Source organism: Thunnus albacares, chromosome 14 (assembly GCF_914725855.1).
Source record: "Thunnus albacares chromosome 14, fThuAlb1.1, whole genome shotgun sequence".
Lineage (NCBI taxonomy): Eukaryota > Metazoa > Chordata > Actinopteri > Scombriformes > Scombridae > Thunnus > Thunnus albacares.
Genome location: NC_058119.1, coordinates 15,032,774 through 15,052,888, shown reverse-complemented (window position 1 = coordinate 15,052,888; position 20,115 = coordinate 15,032,774). Strand labels below are relative to the sequence as shown.

Below are 20,115 nucleotides of genomic sequence, written 5' to 3'. Positions count from 1 at the left end.
CAAACAGTCTCATGATGCCTCTGATGCATCTATATGACCTACATAAGCAAACAAGACCATCAGCGAGAAGATTGGCTATTTCTATATTGCTATTCTAAATGCCCGCCGCTGGGTCGGGTTCCCTGCAAAATCAGATGAAACAATTTACGGCACGCAGACCAGAAGAGCCTGTTTACATTACATGTAGCATTGTAGCATGAGGAAGTACAAAGACGTTACTAGGATAACGTTAAAAGTAAAGTTACCGATTTGTTGTCGGCTTCCCGACTAATTTTTAAAAAGATAAGAGACAAAGAGAGAGAGAGAGCTTAGAACACTAGTGAGAGCCAGAGAGAGAGTGAATGGAGAGAGCAAGCGGCGGTGAAGCGAGAACAAAGGAGTGAATCTGAGAAATATAACATCATTTTCTGATTGTTTCACAGCGGTTACGTTCTAAAGCACAAATAAATACACCCACACCTCCGCACAACCCTTTGGGAAGGTGCTGCATTGCCGGATTTGGTGGTGAACGCAGCGTTACATGTAACCTGGGTGCATGAATGGTACTAAAACAAACTTTACTTTGTACAATTATTAATCTTACATGGCCACAAATAGATATATCACCTCATCGCTATGCATCCTGCAAACAGCTGTGTTTAAAAAAGAAAAATGGCATTAAAAATAAGTAGCTCTTTCTTTCACTCACTACTAAAACAAATGCACGCGCTAGCCAAGACCTTTACGACACCAGGCGGCAGTGCTCATGGGCAATGCAAACAATGGGAAAACACTACCACTTTTGTCCACAGGGGCTGCTAAAATCAACACACAATGAAAGTTCCTTGTAGTAACTTTAAAAAGTTAAACTGCTGGGCAAAAGATGTCTCCTACTTCACTGTAAAGTCCATTCTCAGTATTTGTGCACTGGAGGCTTCAAATTTCCACATCACACTTCTGTCAGTTGCATTCTGGACCACGATTCGCTTCCAAACTAGTTGTGATGTCCCAAATCAAGCTCCTGGGTACACGACTTAAACTTGATGAGCACAGAGAGGCTTTTCCTTTCAGCAGATGAAAATAAAAACAGTGTCAAACTATGCACATACACCATTCTGCACAGTGAAACTCAAACATCCAACTAAAGGAACAATAAGCAAAACACATTTTTAAGTAGACGGGGACTTGAAACTGAGTTCTCAGTGTGAAAATATACACTGTACAAACTCAAGCAGACGTAGGATTTCAAAAACTAGACGAGTCTTAGCGAGTGCATGAAAAATCGAAGCCATCTGAAGACAGGATGAACCTTAAGGGGATTCTCTTTTAAGACCACATCAAGTATTTAACATAGATGTGAATTCTATGCCCTCCCTGAAATCTCAGCCTCTGGCCCACTATTCATTAAAATGCTGGCACTGAATTGGTTGTGGCTTTTGTACTTTTCTAATAACCACTTAGGCTGTTTTCCGTTGCCTGGGCTTAGAATGTTAATTAGTTTGTAATATTACTTTTCACTAGATAGCTGTGTACTAAATGAGAGCCCTATTGTATTGACAGACACTAGTGTTATTACAAATACATTCTCAGGTCTCTCATGGCCTGAAAACATCTCTTCATTGGTAAAATGCATACTGCAGAACAAGTGCATAAAGACGGAAATGTCTACCACACTTGTATAGGACAAGAGATAGAGACATATGGATAAAGAGAGAGAGAGAACAGCAGGTGGTTGCTGCAGCGGGGCTCCTTTTAAGTTCCTTCCTTCCTCTCCTCCCTCCTCAATCTATCCCTTTCTGCTCCATCAGGAGGGTAACTGCTGTGAACTGGACTTTTTGTCCCCCCCGCCCTATCTCTTTGCACTATCCTATATTTCCTATCTCATCTGAAATGAAGTGCTCCCCTGATTTAACTATCAAATTATGCATACAGACAATGAAATATTGACACCAGCCTTTGAGCCAATGACCTGTCTAATGAGTCACTAGTGGGAATAACAAGAGAAAGGGTTGCAGGGTTAATATTATGGAACCTCATATCGCAAAGGCACTCTGCCGTGTCACTTTGATGTTTCACATTACAAGTTTTTTTCTCTGTTTCGCTCTTGGTAATGTAATCTTTCCGAACACGGTCTTCCCCCACTTGCACTCGCTCCAAGATTAACAACCCTCCCCTTTGTACAGTAGCAATCAAAGGTACTAGACTGAGGGAATAAAGTCTTCAAAGGAATCGGAGGCTGAGTCTGACTCCAAATTCACATTCATTCTGTTTGCACTGCAGGAGCTTCCTTTGTACTATTTGTGCTAAATACTGAAGATACACAAACTCAAATACGGCCAGGGTACAAACACACAAGTCTCGCTTTGCAGTATAAAACTAGACGCTAAAAGCTAAAGCATCCAAAATGAGTGACACAAATATGAGATCATGGTTCCTGTCAGCTCACCAGCGTTCATTTCATCATACGAAGAGGGGGAAATCTATAGGAAGACACACAGTATGGTCTCAAGGCACAGAATAATGCACACTTAATGCCAAGGTCACGTCGCACACTCCTCCCCCTGAGTCAGTGTGTGTGTGTGTGTGTGTGTGTGTGTGTGTGTGTGTGTGTGTTTTTATGACTCTTTCTCTCCCATTTCTCACTGTTTGTTGTGACCCAAATTCTATCTTTGAGATATGCTCCTCTCTGAGTTACAGTATGTATGAAGCATCTAGATATTGACAGGCAAAAACAGTAGGACATACAATGCAGCAGTCAGACGATGCTCTCCATCTCTGTCTCTGTTTCCCTCTCGTCTCTTCCGTCTCTTTTCTCTCCCAGTGGTGGAATTATGGCCTTGAGGGCAGGGATTATTCATGAGGCTAGACTTATCTACTGTTGAGAAAAGAACAGCAGATAAGCCACTGTATTATGCACCTTACTACTGGAATAAATTGCAATGCAATTTGAAGTTAGACACATCCATTCAACTAAGGAATACTTATTCACATTATTCATAATATGTGAGGTGTGTATATGCTCATACAGTATGTGCATTGAAAGAGTTATTGTATTAGTCGCTGTAATGATTCCTCATCTCTATACTGGTGGTGAAGATGCCCCCGATGTAAGTGATGGGGGACAAAATCCAGTTATTATTCTGTAAAAATGTATTCCAAAATTTAGCTGCAGCTAAAGTTAGTTTCCAAAGTTACTTTTTTTTGTAAATTCCCCCTTTTTGTTTCCACAGACAGTGTTTCCTTGCTGAGCTGTGGCAGAGGGATCATGAAACAAAGAGGGAATTTTGTACTTAAAAGATTTTAACTTTGGAAGATACCCATTTGATTTGTCTCAGACTGCTGAAGCCTCATATTACCTTCAGTTGAACTTGCATGTGTTTTTTTGCACAAAATGACGACAGTGGATTCGGTTTCCCATCTCTTTCATTGGAATCGTGTGAAGGAATGCATCTCTTAATGAACAGTCTGGACAAGATGAACAATTAAAACGACCAGTAACTCTTGAAATGTACGTACACCGACCCTTAGGTGGTTTAACTTCTCACCTTGCTGCAATGATGTACTCCAGGATGTGGTCAGTACATCCTGACATCATTGATGCTGGGTGTGGTCAGAGGTGCAACACTTAAAACAACATAAGAGGGCGTTAAAATGCTGCTTTTTGGCCTGAAATGTAGTTATTCTGTCAGTCATAATTTTGCCAATTTTAGACAATGTTCTTGTATGGCTGCTTATTTAGACAACGACATTTGACGCACCTTCATTTTTTGAATGAAAAAGTTGTTTGTTCTCAAAAGTAAGGAATAAAACATATTGTTTTCGTATTTAAACTCACGTATTATATCGAAACTACTATCAAAACCTTTTACTCAGCCCAAAATAGCGTACATACCACTTCCTCTGATCCATTCCAGTCATATTCATAACATATTATAATGAAATAACATAGCAATGTTGAAATCCTTTGTTACAAATGGTAGAGATACAAGAAGAGTTCTTTGTGGTACTTTGTTGAGTTTATAGAGTCCAAAAAACATTCGCTGCCCATCTGAGCATAAATGAGATCGAATGCATCTCTCTCCCCGGGCCATTAGTTGTTAATGGTATTAATAGCAGATCTATCGCTTTAGGCCACAATATCGATTCATTAGAGGGTGAACGAAGACTATTTTCACAGGCAAAGTTAGGTTTCCCAGTTTAATCGAGCACATCTCTGCCTCCCTGTGTGTATATGGGTGTGTGTGTGTCTGCGTGTGTTCAGTAACAGACTTTAGGCAAACTGAGTTAATGGGGGGAGACAAAAGGCAGGCTGAAGTTTCAACGGAGGGCTGTTATGTTACTGTAACATATGGGGATGGCAACAAAACTGTTGGGGTCTATCAGTTCCATTTGCAACTTTTACTTTGGCACTTTTTCTTCAGTTGTTCTTATCCTGTTTTATGTGACTTTCCTTTCCCTTCCATCTTCATGTTTTCCCCTTGAAAGCTGTAGGACAATAACAGACTAAGCAATGTCCTGGTTTTTCTGCACCGAACACCCACATTCAATGTCTCAGTCTCTGTTTTTGTCGCCTCAGTATAAGACAGACACTCACAGACACAAACACACAGACCCTCTTCAGTTGGCGACGAGTGAAACGAGGATCAGAGCACCTGAGAATACACTTATAATTCAATATTTTCATGAATGTGTTTTCCTCAACCCAAACAAAAACTCACATTAGCAAAATTCTTTTCCCAAGTAGCGTATGTATCCTACCAATGGGGAGATTTCCCATGAGGCACCATGCAAGTCAACACAACAGACACACATTACCTTTGAGAACGAGCTTCGAGCTTTGAGTGAGACATATAAATAATAAATTTAAAAGGTATTGGAAAGAAAAATAAAAAAAAGTATAAGGAAGAAATCAGGCATTAAATTGCAATAAGCAGAACAACTGAGGTGACAAGCCAAATAATGCTTTGTAATGACTTTCCTGTCTCCATATCTCGGAATCCTCTCTCTCCCCTCTCTCTCTCTCTCTCTCTTTCTCTTTGTCTCCATTATTGAATTGATATGACTGCAAACAGCTAATTTGCATTATGACAATTTCTCCCTTACTAATTAGAAAAATAAGCTCCTTGTTCGGTGGCACAAAAGGCTCGACCAATTAGAATATCACACAGCGTAATTCATTTGAATACCTCCCACTTGCTGTAAGTCTGCTGGTTTGACTACAAAGCAGGTATATAAATAGTTTCGGTACAATACGGCTGAGAGTTAATGATACATTTCCGTCTTTAGGGGACGTGTACACAAGCGTCCTTGTAGTATCAACTGTCAATCATAGATCTCCAATTTTATGTTTGTGCGTTACAGAGTGTCAGTCTGTCGGTGAGTATGTACAGTGTGTTTGCTTAGCTGAGTGTGAGTTGGTTTACCTGCAGGGATCCCCACAATAAGCCCGAGGTGACAGGGAGCTTATTAATGCACCTGGCATGGAGGCGTGTGCCTGCCTGCAGGTATGTGTGTGTATGAAATATTTTACAGTGTCGAAAGCTTACAAATACACCCTTGATTGATTGCAGCTGCATACATGCTGCATAACCTGCTGTGTAACTGGGATTGAATAATTCAAGGTCAGATTTAATGCAAAGCAACTAGTGTTAAAGGACTAACCGCTGTGATGACAACTAATTGCGCTTACCTTTCACACTGTGGAGATGTTTGTTTATTCAGTTTGCTGATAGCTGTGTTCTCTAACAGTAGTGTCATAACAGTGAAAGGTTTGATTTTGGCTTTAAGGTTAAACTGAGCTTGTTTTTTGGCCCTTGAGTGTGTGTTGGAGAATACTGTTTCCAGCAAACTAGAGCTACAAAAACAGAGAAGCAATCAATGGCACTGATCATGGCAATCAACTGTCATGATCACACAAAGGAAACACTGTAAGGTCCATGTTGAACATAGCCCGAAAAGAAAGGCAACTAAATCTTTGAACTATTTTAAGTAAATCAATCAAGATCAAATAAAAACAACACAAAAAAACCCACTTTGGAATGAAACAACTCACAACAAACCGCTGCCTGTTTCAGTCACGTGAACTCCCTTCCGCTTCCTTCGCCATTCGATTCAAAACATGAATATTTTTCTAAATACGAGCATGAATTTGATAAGGGAATTGAATATGAGAGGGCTGTGTTTGTGTATTCTCTCCTCCAGAAATATTCTCAAGAAAAGCCAGAGAGGCCAACAGCCTGTACACAAACTGCACAGCACAGATTTTTACAATAGAGCAGCAAGTCATATAGTATCCACATGCACACACTGCTTCCATTTACAAAGACAGCATGCGACAACATACCGTGCTGCGTTCATGTACTGTGTAAATTCTGACCTAAAACACATGCACAGAAAGGGAATATGCTATTGATATGTATGAGCTTAGACTGCATGCTGTGATAGTGCATCACACACACACACACACACTGGCATGAACTAAATAGGGCATGACCTTGCAGCACCTAGGAAGCTACGATCAAGCGCTTCTTCATCCTGCATCTACTCCTTGGTACAAGAGTGTTTGTGAGAAGTTTTGTGAAGGTGAGTCACCCGTTTAGACAAATTCAAAGGTGGAGTAAGGTGAATCCTACATCTGATGAGCAGATTTTCGCCTCTCATTCACTAATGTACCCACAATATCCCCTCTCTCCTTCAATCATGCCCTCCCTATCTGGCACCGGGCCAGTTTCCGAGCCTGGTGATGGAGCAAAAGAAAATTGATTTCTAAAGAGCTCTGTCTCCTATGCCTGGATATGAAACCAGTTATTAGTCTAACACTGATATTAACATAACATGACAACCGTGTCAAGATATATATTAAAGATGTCTCTCTTGCTCCCGCTGAGAGATACGTGAAATGGGCTAAAAATGATAAACTGCCACTTGTTCAAAGCATACCAAATTATTATCAATACTACGCTATTGTGCTGATATCTGCTTTGTTTGAGAGAAAAAGAAGCACAAAAAGCTTTTTGGAAAGAGGTTGGCATGGCACTGATGCTGCTATGAGACAGACACACTCAATATCCTGATCGTGTAGACAGGCACAGCGGGCGGTTCCATATTAGTTATTATGCAGCTATTAATGAATGTACACTAAAGAAAGGTCAAATGGCCCACACACTGATGCACGCGTACACACACACGCACACAAACACACACACACACACACACACACACACACGCACACACATGCAAAGACTCGCATGCACGCAGTCAGCAGAAAGGTCACTACATACGGTGTGCGAGAAAGAGATATTTGAAGAAGATGTGCTGCCTGTTGCTATGGAGCAGCCCTTGAGGAAAACATACACACACACACACACAAAGGCACACACCTACACACAATGCTCTATCAATCTTATAGAAACTAGAGCAATCACATGCCTGTGAACAGAAATGTGAGCGCGCACACCCGTATATGCACTCGCTCAATCAATCCTTGTCCTATTAAGAAAAGAGGAAAGCGAGGAAGCAGCAGCCACTTTTCAAGAGCATCACTGCATCAATTATTGCTCTCGGACTGTGTGTGTGTGTGTGTGTGTGTGTGTGTGTGTGTGTGTGTGTGTGTGTGTGTGTGTTTTTCTTTGCATGTGTGTATACGCTTTATTTGTATGTACAAAAGGAAAGCAGACACTTTTCAAGAACAACATTGCTTCCCCGTTTTATTCCTTTAGGACTGGGTAAATTATGCCAGTCGGTTAATCAGATTCTCCCCCATAGTTCAGCACCTCATGAGAGACACAGACAGAGACAGAGGAGAGCAAGAGAGGCTCAGAGCTCGCAACATCTTTTTTTAATTTTTGCAAATCTTAAAATTTTCACAAATTACCTGTTAAGTTGCTCTACAGTGCAGTAAGTGGGAGTTGGCATAAATACGAGAGAGTTTGCAACCAACAATTAGTTTTATTTCAAATTATTCCGCCAATTAGTGTCCTCATTGATTGATGAAGTGCTTGTTCAACAAAACACTACGAAAACAGTGATTAAAAATTCCCATCACAATTTCTGACAGTCCCAGGTTACATCTTCAGATGTCCTGTTTTGTTCGACCAACAGTCCAAAAACCTAAAGATGTTCAATTTACTATAATATAAAGTAAAGTTCTCACATTAGAGAACCTGGAAGCACTGAAAGTTTGGCTATTTTTGCTGCAGATTCATTACATCAATTAATCGACTAATCATTGCAGCTCTACATACATGTTATGTTGCATGTTGAATATGGTGTAGAGCTGAAATGACAAGTTGATTTAACAACCAGTTGATCTACAGAAGTTCATTTGTCAACTGTTTTGATTCATTGTTTTCAGATTTTTTTTTAAGGCAAAATGCTCAACATTTGCTGATTTGCATTGCCTTACATGATAGTAAAATGAATTTGTTTGGGTTTAGAACTTTTTGTTCTGACAAAATAAACATTTTAAAGAGTTGTGATGGGCATTTTTCACTACTTTCTGACATTTTATAGACCAAACATCAACAACGTATTTGGCAGATTAATGTATGGTGAAAAAGTTGCAGTCCTAATATCCTTAGCCCCCCAGCTGTAATAAGTGTATAAGGTGTATTTAATGTTTATTCTATTCTGTTCTGGCTCTGAGACACCCTGCCGCCCTGTCTGCTGCAGTGACCTGAAGTACAGTAGAAGTCAGTGCAGGCAGAATCGATCACAGCCCAGAACTGAAGATCTCTTGTGCTGACTTGTGATCAATAACGGTATGTAAACAGAGCACGAGGCCTCCGCTCAGCACAGGCAGTTGGGCTACATGTGGAAAAATAGACCCAGTGCAACTCAGTGGAAAGTACAGACAGTAGTGAGTGGACTATATATTTATACCTAGATATTTAGGGATAGCCTGGCGATAGGCAGGCGGGTGCTTTGAAAAAGCCCTAAGCTGGCATCATCCTGTCGCAGACACCCAGTACGAGGCCGACTGGACATTCTTCCCAAAGTGACAAATACTTGCAATGAGATGGCTTCCAACGAGATGGATCAGAGCCAGTGAAACTAGATGCAGTGAGTACCAGAACTAATCCATATTTTATCTGATGTGCATCTCATTTTCCGATTTCACAGAAAGTCATTATTGAAAGGGCAGGGCTTGGATTTTCTATGCAATAAAAGTCCCAGAATCTAATTCAAACTGTAGAGACTTGCCAGTAAGTTCAACTTGCTCTAAATTCATGAGAATAACAGTAGGGCCGAAATGATTAGTCAATTAATCCTTTAATTGTTTGCCAGAAAATGTATCTGAAATGATGTTAATAATCAGGCGATCATTTAAAGTCATTTATCAAGCAGAAGCTCTCAACTATTCCCTGGATCAGGTTTCTCTGATGTCAGGATTTTATGATTTTCTCTGTGTTTGTATCATTGTAATAACTGATTATCTTCAGGTTTTTGGGCCGTTGGTCGGATAAAATGAGACATAATCATAAGGTTGGTGGTTCGATCCCCAGCTCCTTCTATCCACATGTCAAAGTGTCCTTGAGCAATAAACAGAACCCCAAATTGCTTCCAGTGGTCTTGACAGTACCTTGCATGGTAGCTTGCCACCATCAGTGTGTGTGTGTGTGTGAATGAGAAGCAAATTGTAAACCTCTATGGATAAAAGTGCTGTTTATGAATGCAGCCCATTGATATTTACAGACATTACCTTGGACTGTGGGAGCCTGGGACAGACATTCCTAACTACTTTTTTTGACATTTTATAGATCAAATGACTAATCAGATAACCAATTAATCACTAATGAACAAAACATAGCTGCAGCCCTACACTTCACCAGCTCCACACCTCATGGACAACATCCCAACACAGTCTAGAAACACAGACCTAATAGATACTTCAAACTGCTTAATTCATGAAAAAATTATAGTATGCTGAAGAGGGAAACGTTTTTTTTAATATCATGCAACAGTAGATGCTGTGCATCAAAATATAGATCAATACATAAGCCTCAAACTTTATGGTATTTTTCCCCTAGATTAAAAAAATACCACAAAATTTGGAGATGTTGCTGCAGACTACTGTCACTCAACACTCCAGGTGTTACACCGTATTTGGTGACCCATCAGATTCTGTGACCTGCAGTGTTGAAAGAAGTACTCAGATCCTTTACTTAAATTTCAACACCACAATGTAAAATACTTCATTACAAGTAAAAATCCTGCATTTAAAATCCTACTTAGAGTACTCAAGTAAAAGTACTAATTTTGCAGCCACCTTAAGTACATCGAGTACATTTAGCTGGTAATACTTCCACACTTTTACTTAAATAGGATTTTAAATTCAGGATATTTACTTGTGATGAAGTATTTTTACATTGTGGTATTGATACTTTTACTTAAGGATCCGAGTACCTCTTTCAACACTGCAGGTCACAGAATCTGATGGGTCACCAAATACGCTGTAACACCGGCAAGAAATCCATAGAAACAGGCTACTGAGTGATTTAAGGTGCCCGAAACTTTGGTTATTCCGCTTGAAAAAGATAAAAGAATGATGCAGATGTATGAAGACGAGGTCAATGCCGGTCAATAATTCATCTGTTGAGCAGTATTTTAGTCCGGAGTCCATCACTCACCTTGCGCAGAGGCAGCGACTCCTCTTCACTGAACCCGACAACCATCCGCCAGCTGGCTCTTTGATCCTTTAACGCACCTGTACCGTAGAATCCGTCAAAACTTAACGGGAGTCCTGTCCGCAGTAACGCTGCTCTTCAGCAAAGATATTTTTGTTTATGTTTTATATTTAGTCGCAACGTCCCCCTCCAAAAAGAAAAAAAAAGAAGAAAAAAAAAAAGAAAAAGAAAAACTGCCTCGTGCTGCTCTGTCGTGACGCGCGTGTCCTCTAGCGACTCCTCTCTCCGTAGTACCGCGGAGGAAAGAAACGGAGCTCTGCCTCTGTTGATATCATCCACTACTACTCCCGAGCGAAAGGCACCGCGGACAGGAGGGAAAACAAAAACAAAGTAAGCTATCCCAGCGGCTAGGGAGGGAGGGAAGAAGAAGAAGGAGGAGGGGAAGACGGGAAGAAAGTGTGAGCAGCCTTCACACGGAGATGAATGAAAGACAGAAAGCGCTCTCGGCTCATCATACACTCTATGTGTGTGTGTGTGTGTGTGTGTGTGTGTGTGTGTGTGTCTGTGTCTGTGTGTGTGAGAATGCTCGGTTTGCAGAGTGAGTGAGTGGGAGCACTGGTCGAGTAAGTAGGTTTCCGCACAGTGCACCCACATGAATATCATCTTACATAAAATGAATAGAGAGACGGAGACAGTGTCCAAATTCCCTCTCTTATAATTATTGTAATATCAATGTAGTATTTCCATCATTAAGTTTTTATGCTGCAGTTGTGAGAATCATTTTGTCACACTCAGACATTATGTAATCGTATGGTTTTATTATGATATCTCTGTGTTGTTATTGTTATTGAAGTAGCCTTTGGTGGAAATATTGGTCAGGTTATACCCCATGGCAGCCTGTGGTTTCCAACCTTGGGGTCAGGACCCCCCCAAGGGGTCGCAAGATAAACCTGAGACGTTGCTAGAGGATTAACAAGACAGAAATAAAGATGATAAAACATTTCTGCAACACAACATTGGCTTAACTTAACTGCAACTGTTGTTTTTTCTTGTGATGTACTGGACTGTTTGAACTTTTCACACCAATGAAATGTGTGTTTTAAAAGGTTGCAAGCCTAAAAGGTTGAGAACTGCTGCAGCAATGTAGCCTATACTCTGTGATTATGCTTATTCATCAGCCATACTTCTTGTGATGTGGTGCACCGTAGGTAGTGGGGGGTTCCTGCAGTCTTTTCCGACGTGCATTTGATTGAATGCAAGAAAGCATCCTGTACAGGTTGTCAGCCTTTTGGTATAATATTCTTATAGGGAGTTTGATTAATAATCAATACCTGGTGTCTTTGTGTAGAATTCTACATAAACTACAGTATCTGACACTTGTAGTGCTGTAACAATCAGTCAATTCATTCATTAGATGATTGACATAATATGAATTATCAACAAGTTTGACAATCGTTTAATTGCTTGAGTTATATTTTTCAATGGGAAATGAAAAAAAGTGAGAGTTTGCTGGTTTTATCTGTCACACAATACAAGAGATTTGAAGACATCACATTGGGCTCTGCGAGCTTGCGATGGGCATTTTTCGCTATTTTTAGACATTTTATAGACTGAACAATTAATTGATAAAATAAAAACAATAATTGACAGATAAATAATAACGAAAACAATAATTAGTTGCAGCCTTACTTTATTGTACCCAGCCAAAGCTATGTGGATATTTTTACAGTAGTTTCCTTATATGGCTTCATTTTCTCTTCTTCCTGCTGGATGTTGGTGGTGTTTTTGCGCAGATATGACGTTATGCTGAGGACCTGTGTTAAAGATAGTGACTCATCTACAGACAAGCTACAATATACGATGATTGTGGTATATCTCTTAAAACAGATACTACAAATCATTATTTCAGCAAAACCAAACTGCTGCAAATGAACACATATATCAAGAGGAAGTATTTCTAAGGAATTTGAATAAAACAAACAGTTGCCTTTGAATCCCAGTCAAACCAAGACCACATTACACAGCTATGAATCACAGTCCAGCTCCCAGAAAACCCCATGTTTAGTGCCAAAATGCTTTGCACAGCCAATAATAACCACCCTTGATCTATCAAAAATGGCATTAATTCACTGTGGACCGCAAACACTTCCCAAAGCAATCATATGCACCAAATTTAGTGCTTAGCTGAAAAGAATGACATTGCTACGCCCCTTTTTTATAGTATTTCTGTTCGATTATTTTTCTTTTGAAATGCCACATTTTCTCACTAGTGTATGGATGTGTATTCATTCTGGGAGAATGGGCGCCTATTACACGCTTTCAGAGGCTGTGACAGCAGCCCTCAGTGAGGAAGCCAAACACTTCACAGCTCAGACAATGTACCCAGGCAGACGCGCACACACAGACACACACACAGACACACACACACACACAAGCATGCACTCGCAGAACTGAATACACACGAACCCACTGACACAATGTACATCGATGAGATGAAAGGTGAAAGGGCCAATTTATCAAACCACCAGCTAAGGCAGGCCTGAGGACGTATAGTGCCAGCATTGGTCTGGTGAAAGAGGGAAGGATGTGCCCGTGTGCGTGTGTGTGTGTGTGTGTAACTTTGTGTGACTATTCATTCCCTCTTTGCCTAGACAGTTAAGTCATTCCTCCTAACATAACATGCACTGTTGCCTTCGGCCAATTTACCCAGTAAAATGCAACACCTTTTAACGCTGATTCCATCTGACGTGGCTGCATGACAAAGGGGTTTGTAGTTTTTTCTGATTGTCAGGCGCTTTGGTGTGAAGAAGAGAGAGTGTGTGTGTGTGTGTGTGTCTGTGTGTGTGTATGTGCGTCTGTTTGTTAAAAAGAGATGAGGAGAGAGAGGGAGAGACGGTGCAGGGGTCTGTCCCATGTTATTTCTCATTAAACTGCAAGATCGATGTTCATTCCCAGAGCTTTACAGCACTTACAAGCCCAAACTAATCCACTATTAGAGAGCTGCAGGACAGAGCTACAGAGGAGGCACAGAGCAGGGCTATGAGAGAGGTTGTGTTCAGATGGAAAAAAGAACAGTACCGCAATGTGTCTAATGTCTGTACTGTAGGCTATATATTCTGTCTGAACATTTCACAAGGTTTGCACAGTGAACCATTGTTGAAGGCATGACATTGGTCTTGAAACTGTTCATCTTTCCAAAGAAAAAGTTAGAGACAGACACAAAGAGAGAGATTTCTTATTCAATTTAGTGACAGATGTATTGCTTGAATTTGAGCTCAGTCAGTGTTAAAATATTGGATAGTAACATGATGGAAATGCTCCCCAGTGGCTGTTTACACTCTTTTGACATCTCATTCACTCCTTTATTCCTTGAACCATTGATTTTTGGTAAATGAATCATTGATATGAATAAAATGTGATTAATGTGGTATGGATTAAATTGACTGGGGTAGCTGCATACCTACCTAAAATTATTCTTTACATGGGCTTACTTAATAGTTTTACATTTTCTGATATGATGAAATCTTGAGGATACACTGAATAATTAAAGTACAAAATATACTGTAAAGCTTTTGAACACCATAAAATATAATATTAATACAGTGTAAAATATTACCTTTCACAATGGCCTTAAAATCAATACTGCTGTGATCCTCGTCTGCTCCATTACAAATGAAACTGGATGCAAAACTAAATCCGTACAGAAACAGATCCTACAAGGGAAATCAGTGGAGATGAAATTGATACACCAGATTTTATTTCCACTCATCCGGTAACTCCCTAGCCGAGCGACTGTTTATATATAGATGTGAATACATGTGTTGTTAATGTGCGAGGGAACATTTCAAATGTTCGTCCCCTGATTTTGTGATGTCTGCTTCAGCGCGGTGCATCTGTTGGGTTTTGGCTGCTGGGATACTGGCCCGTTCTGCTTGATAATGTTCCAAAGTCCGTGAGCAGCCTGCCGGCACTGCCAGTTGGTGGCAAGCCTGAGCGGGGTGGGTTGCCCATTATAGTTGGGGAGAAAAAAAAAGGCCAGCTCCAAGAATCATGGTCCCAAAAGTATTTACAAAACTGATATGCCTTTGTTTGTCCACCACAGGTCAGAGACACCGAAATAGCCTGAGATGGACTGCTGGGACACAGAAAGGTATGAAGGTGTGTGTATATGTGTGTGTGGAGTTGGTGAGTTAGGTGAACATGGAGGATGCGGACAAATATGGGTCCATGCTCTCTGCAATAAAGTGTTTATTAGAAACAGGTGAAGGATAATCCAGAGAAGGAGATTAGATTTCAGGAGCATCAGCAACTCTTAACACACTTACAGCTCAGATCGCTTACAAACAGCCATATATAGAGGACAGCTGATACTGAGAGCATACAGAAGGGGCTAAATCAAAATTAATGTGAGCTTGTCGCCAACCCTTAACACCGGACCAGGAAGAAACAGCGAGGACAGAGGAGTAATTGATATCTACAGTCAACTCCAACACAAATCTACCATTGTGATTTATGCCTTCTTCCTTTATTATCCCCAGCAACTCAAATATAAAACTCTGCTCTTACCGTTTTCTTTGTGCAAAGATGGCAATAAATGTGTAATCCTTACATAAGCAGCATTATAGACATTTCCCTCCAGAAATATTCAACAAGAGCGGCTCTCCTAAACTTTCAAATTAAACTTTATTATATTTTTTCAAAAACGTCAAGACATTTTGCAAAACCTGCCAGTAAGGTTGTTCAATTCTCAAATCGTTAGCTTTAAACCTTTCCTTTTTCTCATGATGACCAACTAAGAAATCAGTAAAGAAACTGTGCATGATTTCAAACTGCTGCACCGTGAACATGATTGATAGTGAGGCAGCAGACAGATCTATATCAGTCACACTGTACAAACACGATACTTGTCATCAGATGTCTGGAGATGTATTTTACAGTAACAACACCTGCAGAATTACAGTATGCATGAGATGTCATGTGGTTGTTGGGTGAGAGATGTCTGTCATATTCATTGTAAAGCCAACCTTATTTATATTCCATATTCATCATTTCATGTCATCTCATGGCAATATTTAGATCACAGAAATATGAAGTATATTTTGTGAAGTTGTTATAAATCATTTTTCTTGTCTTTCACAAAGTAGTACACAGTACAGTAGTACACAAGCCTGCAGTTACAATCCTCATGAGAACATATAATCTATATGACTTTTGTTGACCTCCAGGCATTTTTAATGTGTTTTGCTGCCCTGCAAATGCTGTCCTCTCTGTAACTGTCTGCTTTGCAGTTGGTAGCCATGGCCATCTAGAGGAGAAATGAACACAGTGCAGTTTCCATCAGTATGCCACATACAAATGGTTCCCAATCTTTATTAGCCTGTGACACCCTAGAACAAAGCTATATATACTTGCGAGCCCTCGTCACAGGCTGTGTTTGTTGTGATATATGACGTGTGACTCTCACTCCCTCTCAGATTGTTTTATTTGAATCATTTTGAAAAGTTCAGAATAGGTGAAATGATCCAGCAATCCACAAAAAAATAAAGATTAGAAACCTAAAAAAGAAACATGGGTTTGTCGTGTAAATTTCAAATCATCTCATTATCCTTGTAATAACTACAATTTTGGACACTTTCCATTTTACGCTACTTTATTCTTGTACTCCACTGCATTCCAGGGAGAAATATTGCACATTTTACTCCACTTCATTTAAATGACAGTTGTAACTTTTCAAATCAAGATTGTACATCTAAAACATATAAGATTATAACATACAATACATTGCTTAAGATTAAAAACATTGTGCTTGCCAACCTTTTTGGCTCATGACCCCTTACAAAAAAGGAAGTAGTGTGTAGTTGAGACCCCTTATGTTTCAGATGTCTGAGTTATTTGCAGTTCCACCAAAGTGTGATTTCTCCTTCAAATTCCTCAGATAATTTTGATTTGAATAACTAAAATGTTAAAAAAAAGAAAATATTAACGAAAAGTACAAAAGTTTAACCTTTGTTTTTTCTTGCTTCCTGCTCTGTTATGCACATTACGACCACTCAAATTTGTTTTGGCCTGTCCTCTAGCTTGTACTGTAAAGTAGTTTAAGGTAAGTAGCTTTACCTCAACCAGCCACAACAGTAATATGTTGCTAACACATTAATACCTCAGTATAACCAGTCTAATAATGTAATATATAATGGTATAACACTCATTTGTTCTGCAGATTGAGTAGTTTTACTTAAGATACTTCCTTTAATGTTCTTTGTGGACATTTTTATGCCTTTATGAGATAGTGATAGTTGAGAGCTGACAGACAACAAGGGGAAAGAGAGAGAGAGAGAGAGAGAGAGAGAGAGAGCAGGACTTCTACTTGTAATTGAGTATTTTTACATTCATATATTGGCACTTTTACTTTTTTAAGTAATGGATCTGAATAGTTTTTTCACTAATACCTTATACTGTTAACTCAAGCCATCACTGTTTGGAAACAGCTTTGGATTAGGTCAGATACACAAGTTAATATATTGAGAAAATGGGGATGTTGAAGCATATTAGTGCTATGTAAAGTATGATCATATCTCCCCTGTTTTAACTTCCCTTCACTGGCTTCCTGTCTGTTTCAGAATTGATTTTTAAATGTTACTTTTGACCTCTAAAGCCCTGCACAGTATGGCACTGAGCTACCTGGCAGAGCTTTTAAATCATTACTCACCAGCATGTGCTCTCAGAATCTTAATTGTATGTCCCAAATAAGGTTAGAGGAGACTCTCTGGTCCATTGTAGGATGCATTAGAGGACCCAAGATGGCGCTAGAACTCTGCTATTTCAGTCTGTGCTTGTGGGTTCTTGCGATAAGAAGAAAGACTAATGAGAGAGTGTGAAGAAGAGAGACGGAGAGAGTGAAGTTGAAACCTCAGCAATGTTTTATGATGCACAATCAGCTGAGCGCTCCCATTTAAACCAACATTAATTAAATTTATGGCGAATAGAGTTTACACACTGGAATTGAGTTTTCGTTACTGAAATCACTTTGAGTTGATTTACTCCATCTTTTCCACTTGGTTGCCCATAATTAGATCCAAATGGCTCAGTCCTCATTACAGATGTCTCCCTGGAATTTAAACACTTGTGTTGATTTGCTGTGCATCTGCTAGTGCTTGTATATGTGTGTGTGCCCGGAGGAATTTAATTATGTTACAGCGCATGCACGCATTTGCATTCTGTACGCAATGTGGTACGTCTCCGGCTCCATGCTGCTTTCTGAGCGTGCTTTTGCAGTGTGTCACTAACGAACCCAGCCTTGTGTCGTACTTTGCACCCTGGATAGCAGTCTGTGTGACTCATGATTGATTTCCTCACTGGTTTTTACTGGGAGGTGGGGTCAGCCTAATCCCTTAAACCCCACTTTCTACCTCATCACATCACATCCCACAGCCCTCCACTCCTCCAATCACTCTGGAACTTTCCCTTCACTTCAGAGGATGTTATTGCATTTTCTTTGGTATGTTTAAGTAGAGACGCTCACATGCATGCTCGCACGCATGCTCGCACGCATCGAAAGGCATGCGTTTATATGGTACGGTACGCACATAGACGTGCATACAGTTGATTTTGACTTTGCACGTTAATCTCTCCATCATCATTTCGAAACACGTTGAACTGCAAGCTCCACCTAAGCTCTGTGAATTTCCATTCCCTGTGTATCCATGCCGCTCCGAACAATGACATGATCCTCAAATGGCTTTATTCTAAATCCCCAGAAATCCGTAACAACCACCGTCATGAAAGTAAAGCAGGGTAACCCTTTCCAACAGACCATTATTCTCTTTCTTCTAAACAAAAGGGACTCGGCTTTCCAGTTAAAAAGACTGAACTAATGGTCTTGTGGTCGGGACTGAACAAAAACATTTACAGGGGCCGTACGCTTCAGGGTCTCTGAGTAGTCACAAACATGTATGTGTGCATGTGTGCATGAGCGTGTGTATGTGTGTTAGTTTCTGAGTGTTTGTTGAGGTTTTGACCTGTGCTTAACATTTCCTCTCTGACAGTCCCTTGGTCCAGTAGATGATTAGATTACAGTAGTGGTTTGAGGGTCTACCTGAGGCCTACAAAGGGCTCAGAGGGACCGAGTGTATGTGTGTGTGTACACAGTGTGTGTGTTAGGGGGGGAAGTGTGTAATTTACATCAGAACAATACAGTGGAAAAAGTCAGTAAATTCATGTTACAAAGCTACCCACCACCCACTTATTTGCACTCACCACACTCACAAACAACAACAACAGCATACTGAATAATACAGCAGTGATATTTAGAATACAGTTCACGCACGTACAACAATGACTTTATACACTGTGAGGAGTTTTGTTGTGATTGGAGAAACCTAACGTAAAGGCTCACTTCTTGTGTCTGTCTTTGTAGCCAAATTCAGCTGCACATCACAGCCAAATAGTTTGCAGTATTAAAATTGCACAGACAAGCTGAATCCACATGATGCCGCCTTGAGTATACAGTGTAGATTTGATCAGTTGTTTAGAAAAAGAATTTAAAGAATTTTTTTTGACAAAACTCAGTGTTGGACACAGTTTGACTTAAGGAACTGAACTGAAAATGTGAAAAGAGTAAAAGTTTAACTTGTATAATGGTATTATATAAATTAAATGTGCACACTGGTTATATATTCAGTGAACACTATTGATCCTGGTATAAAAGGGTTTTCTGCACATCATGCAGCAATGTGAAGCTCAGATTCCTCTTAGATCAACAACGGCAAACTCCAAAGGGAAAAAAGACATAAATAAACTGATTGATGTGACTGTAAACTGTATTTGTCTGTTTTGACTCTGATTAAGATAAAGTAATGTCAGAACATCTGTCTGTTTGCACTATTTGCTGCAAATCAATCAGTGCTCCGCTATTGATCATTTCCAGGAAGCACAAAGACATTTTTTTTTGTTTTTGCAACATTTTTTAATTTTTTCTCATGTCACAGACCATTTATGTGGCTCAACAAAAGTTAAAAAAAATCTTTTGATAAGCCAGTAAAAGCAATGAATATGCTTATTTTCCGCTTTGTTGATTACCGGGTCAACTAATTTAGGATAAGAAGCAAAAATGTGTTTTTGATAAAAAAAACGTTTGAACTTGTCTTGACCCAAGAAACTGGAGGGAATTGGATATGTAGAAATGTGTTGGACACACAGGCCAATTTGTTAGATGAACTCTGGATTGATGGTGTTGAAGGCGCTGTTGTGTGAAAAACATAATGTGTTTCATGGAAGCAAATTTTTTAATTTATTTTAAATACACTCAATCTTTCTTCTTCGGTCAGTCCTCAAAAATTCATAAATGTGACAATATCACCTCTGAGGAGTACTCCACCCTATAGTGCACATTGCCACAAGATCTGCGGTACATACTTGTTACCTTGTTCCTGTAGGTCAGCCAAATGGCCAATTTGGCCTGACCAAACAGAACATTGAATATTTCACTGCAAGTGTTTAAACAGACAGTGTAGGA

The 20,115-nt window shown here is 39.9% G+C and overlaps 2 protein-coding genes across 6 annotated transcripts in view; one reads left to right on the top strand and one right to left on the bottom strand.

The window, feature by feature from the left end:
* The window catches only part of zgc:171482 (zinc finger protein), a 59,988-nt gene extending 49,299 nt beyond the window's left edge, over positions 1–10,689 (bottom strand). The window contains exon 1 of one of the 2 annotated variants that reach the window (XM_044373004.1): positions 10,608–10,689. In XM_044373004.1, the coding sequence (XP_044228939.1) occupies positions 10,608–10,652 (45 nt within the window). In that variant the 5' untranslated portion in view covers positions 10,653–10,689. Of the gene's footprint in view, positions 1–2,724; positions 2,822–10,607 lie in introns of those variants that run through there. The other variant, XM_044373005.1, reaches the window with a different exon arrangement.
* The window catches only part of golga7bb (golgin A7 family, member Bb), a 210,159-nt gene that overhangs the window by 88,023 nt on the left and 102,021 nt on the right, over positions 1–20,115 (top strand). For 3 of the 4 annotated variants that reach the window (XM_044373007.1, XM_044373008.1, XM_044373009.1), the window contains one exon: positions 14,707–14,762. In XM_044373007.1, the coding sequence (XP_044228942.1) occupies positions 14,757–14,762 (6 nt within the window). In that variant the 5' untranslated portion in view covers positions 14,707–14,756. Of the gene's footprint in view, positions 1–10,910; positions 10,995–14,706; positions 14,763–20,115 lie in introns of those variants that run through there. The other variant, XM_044373010.1, reaches the window with a different exon arrangement.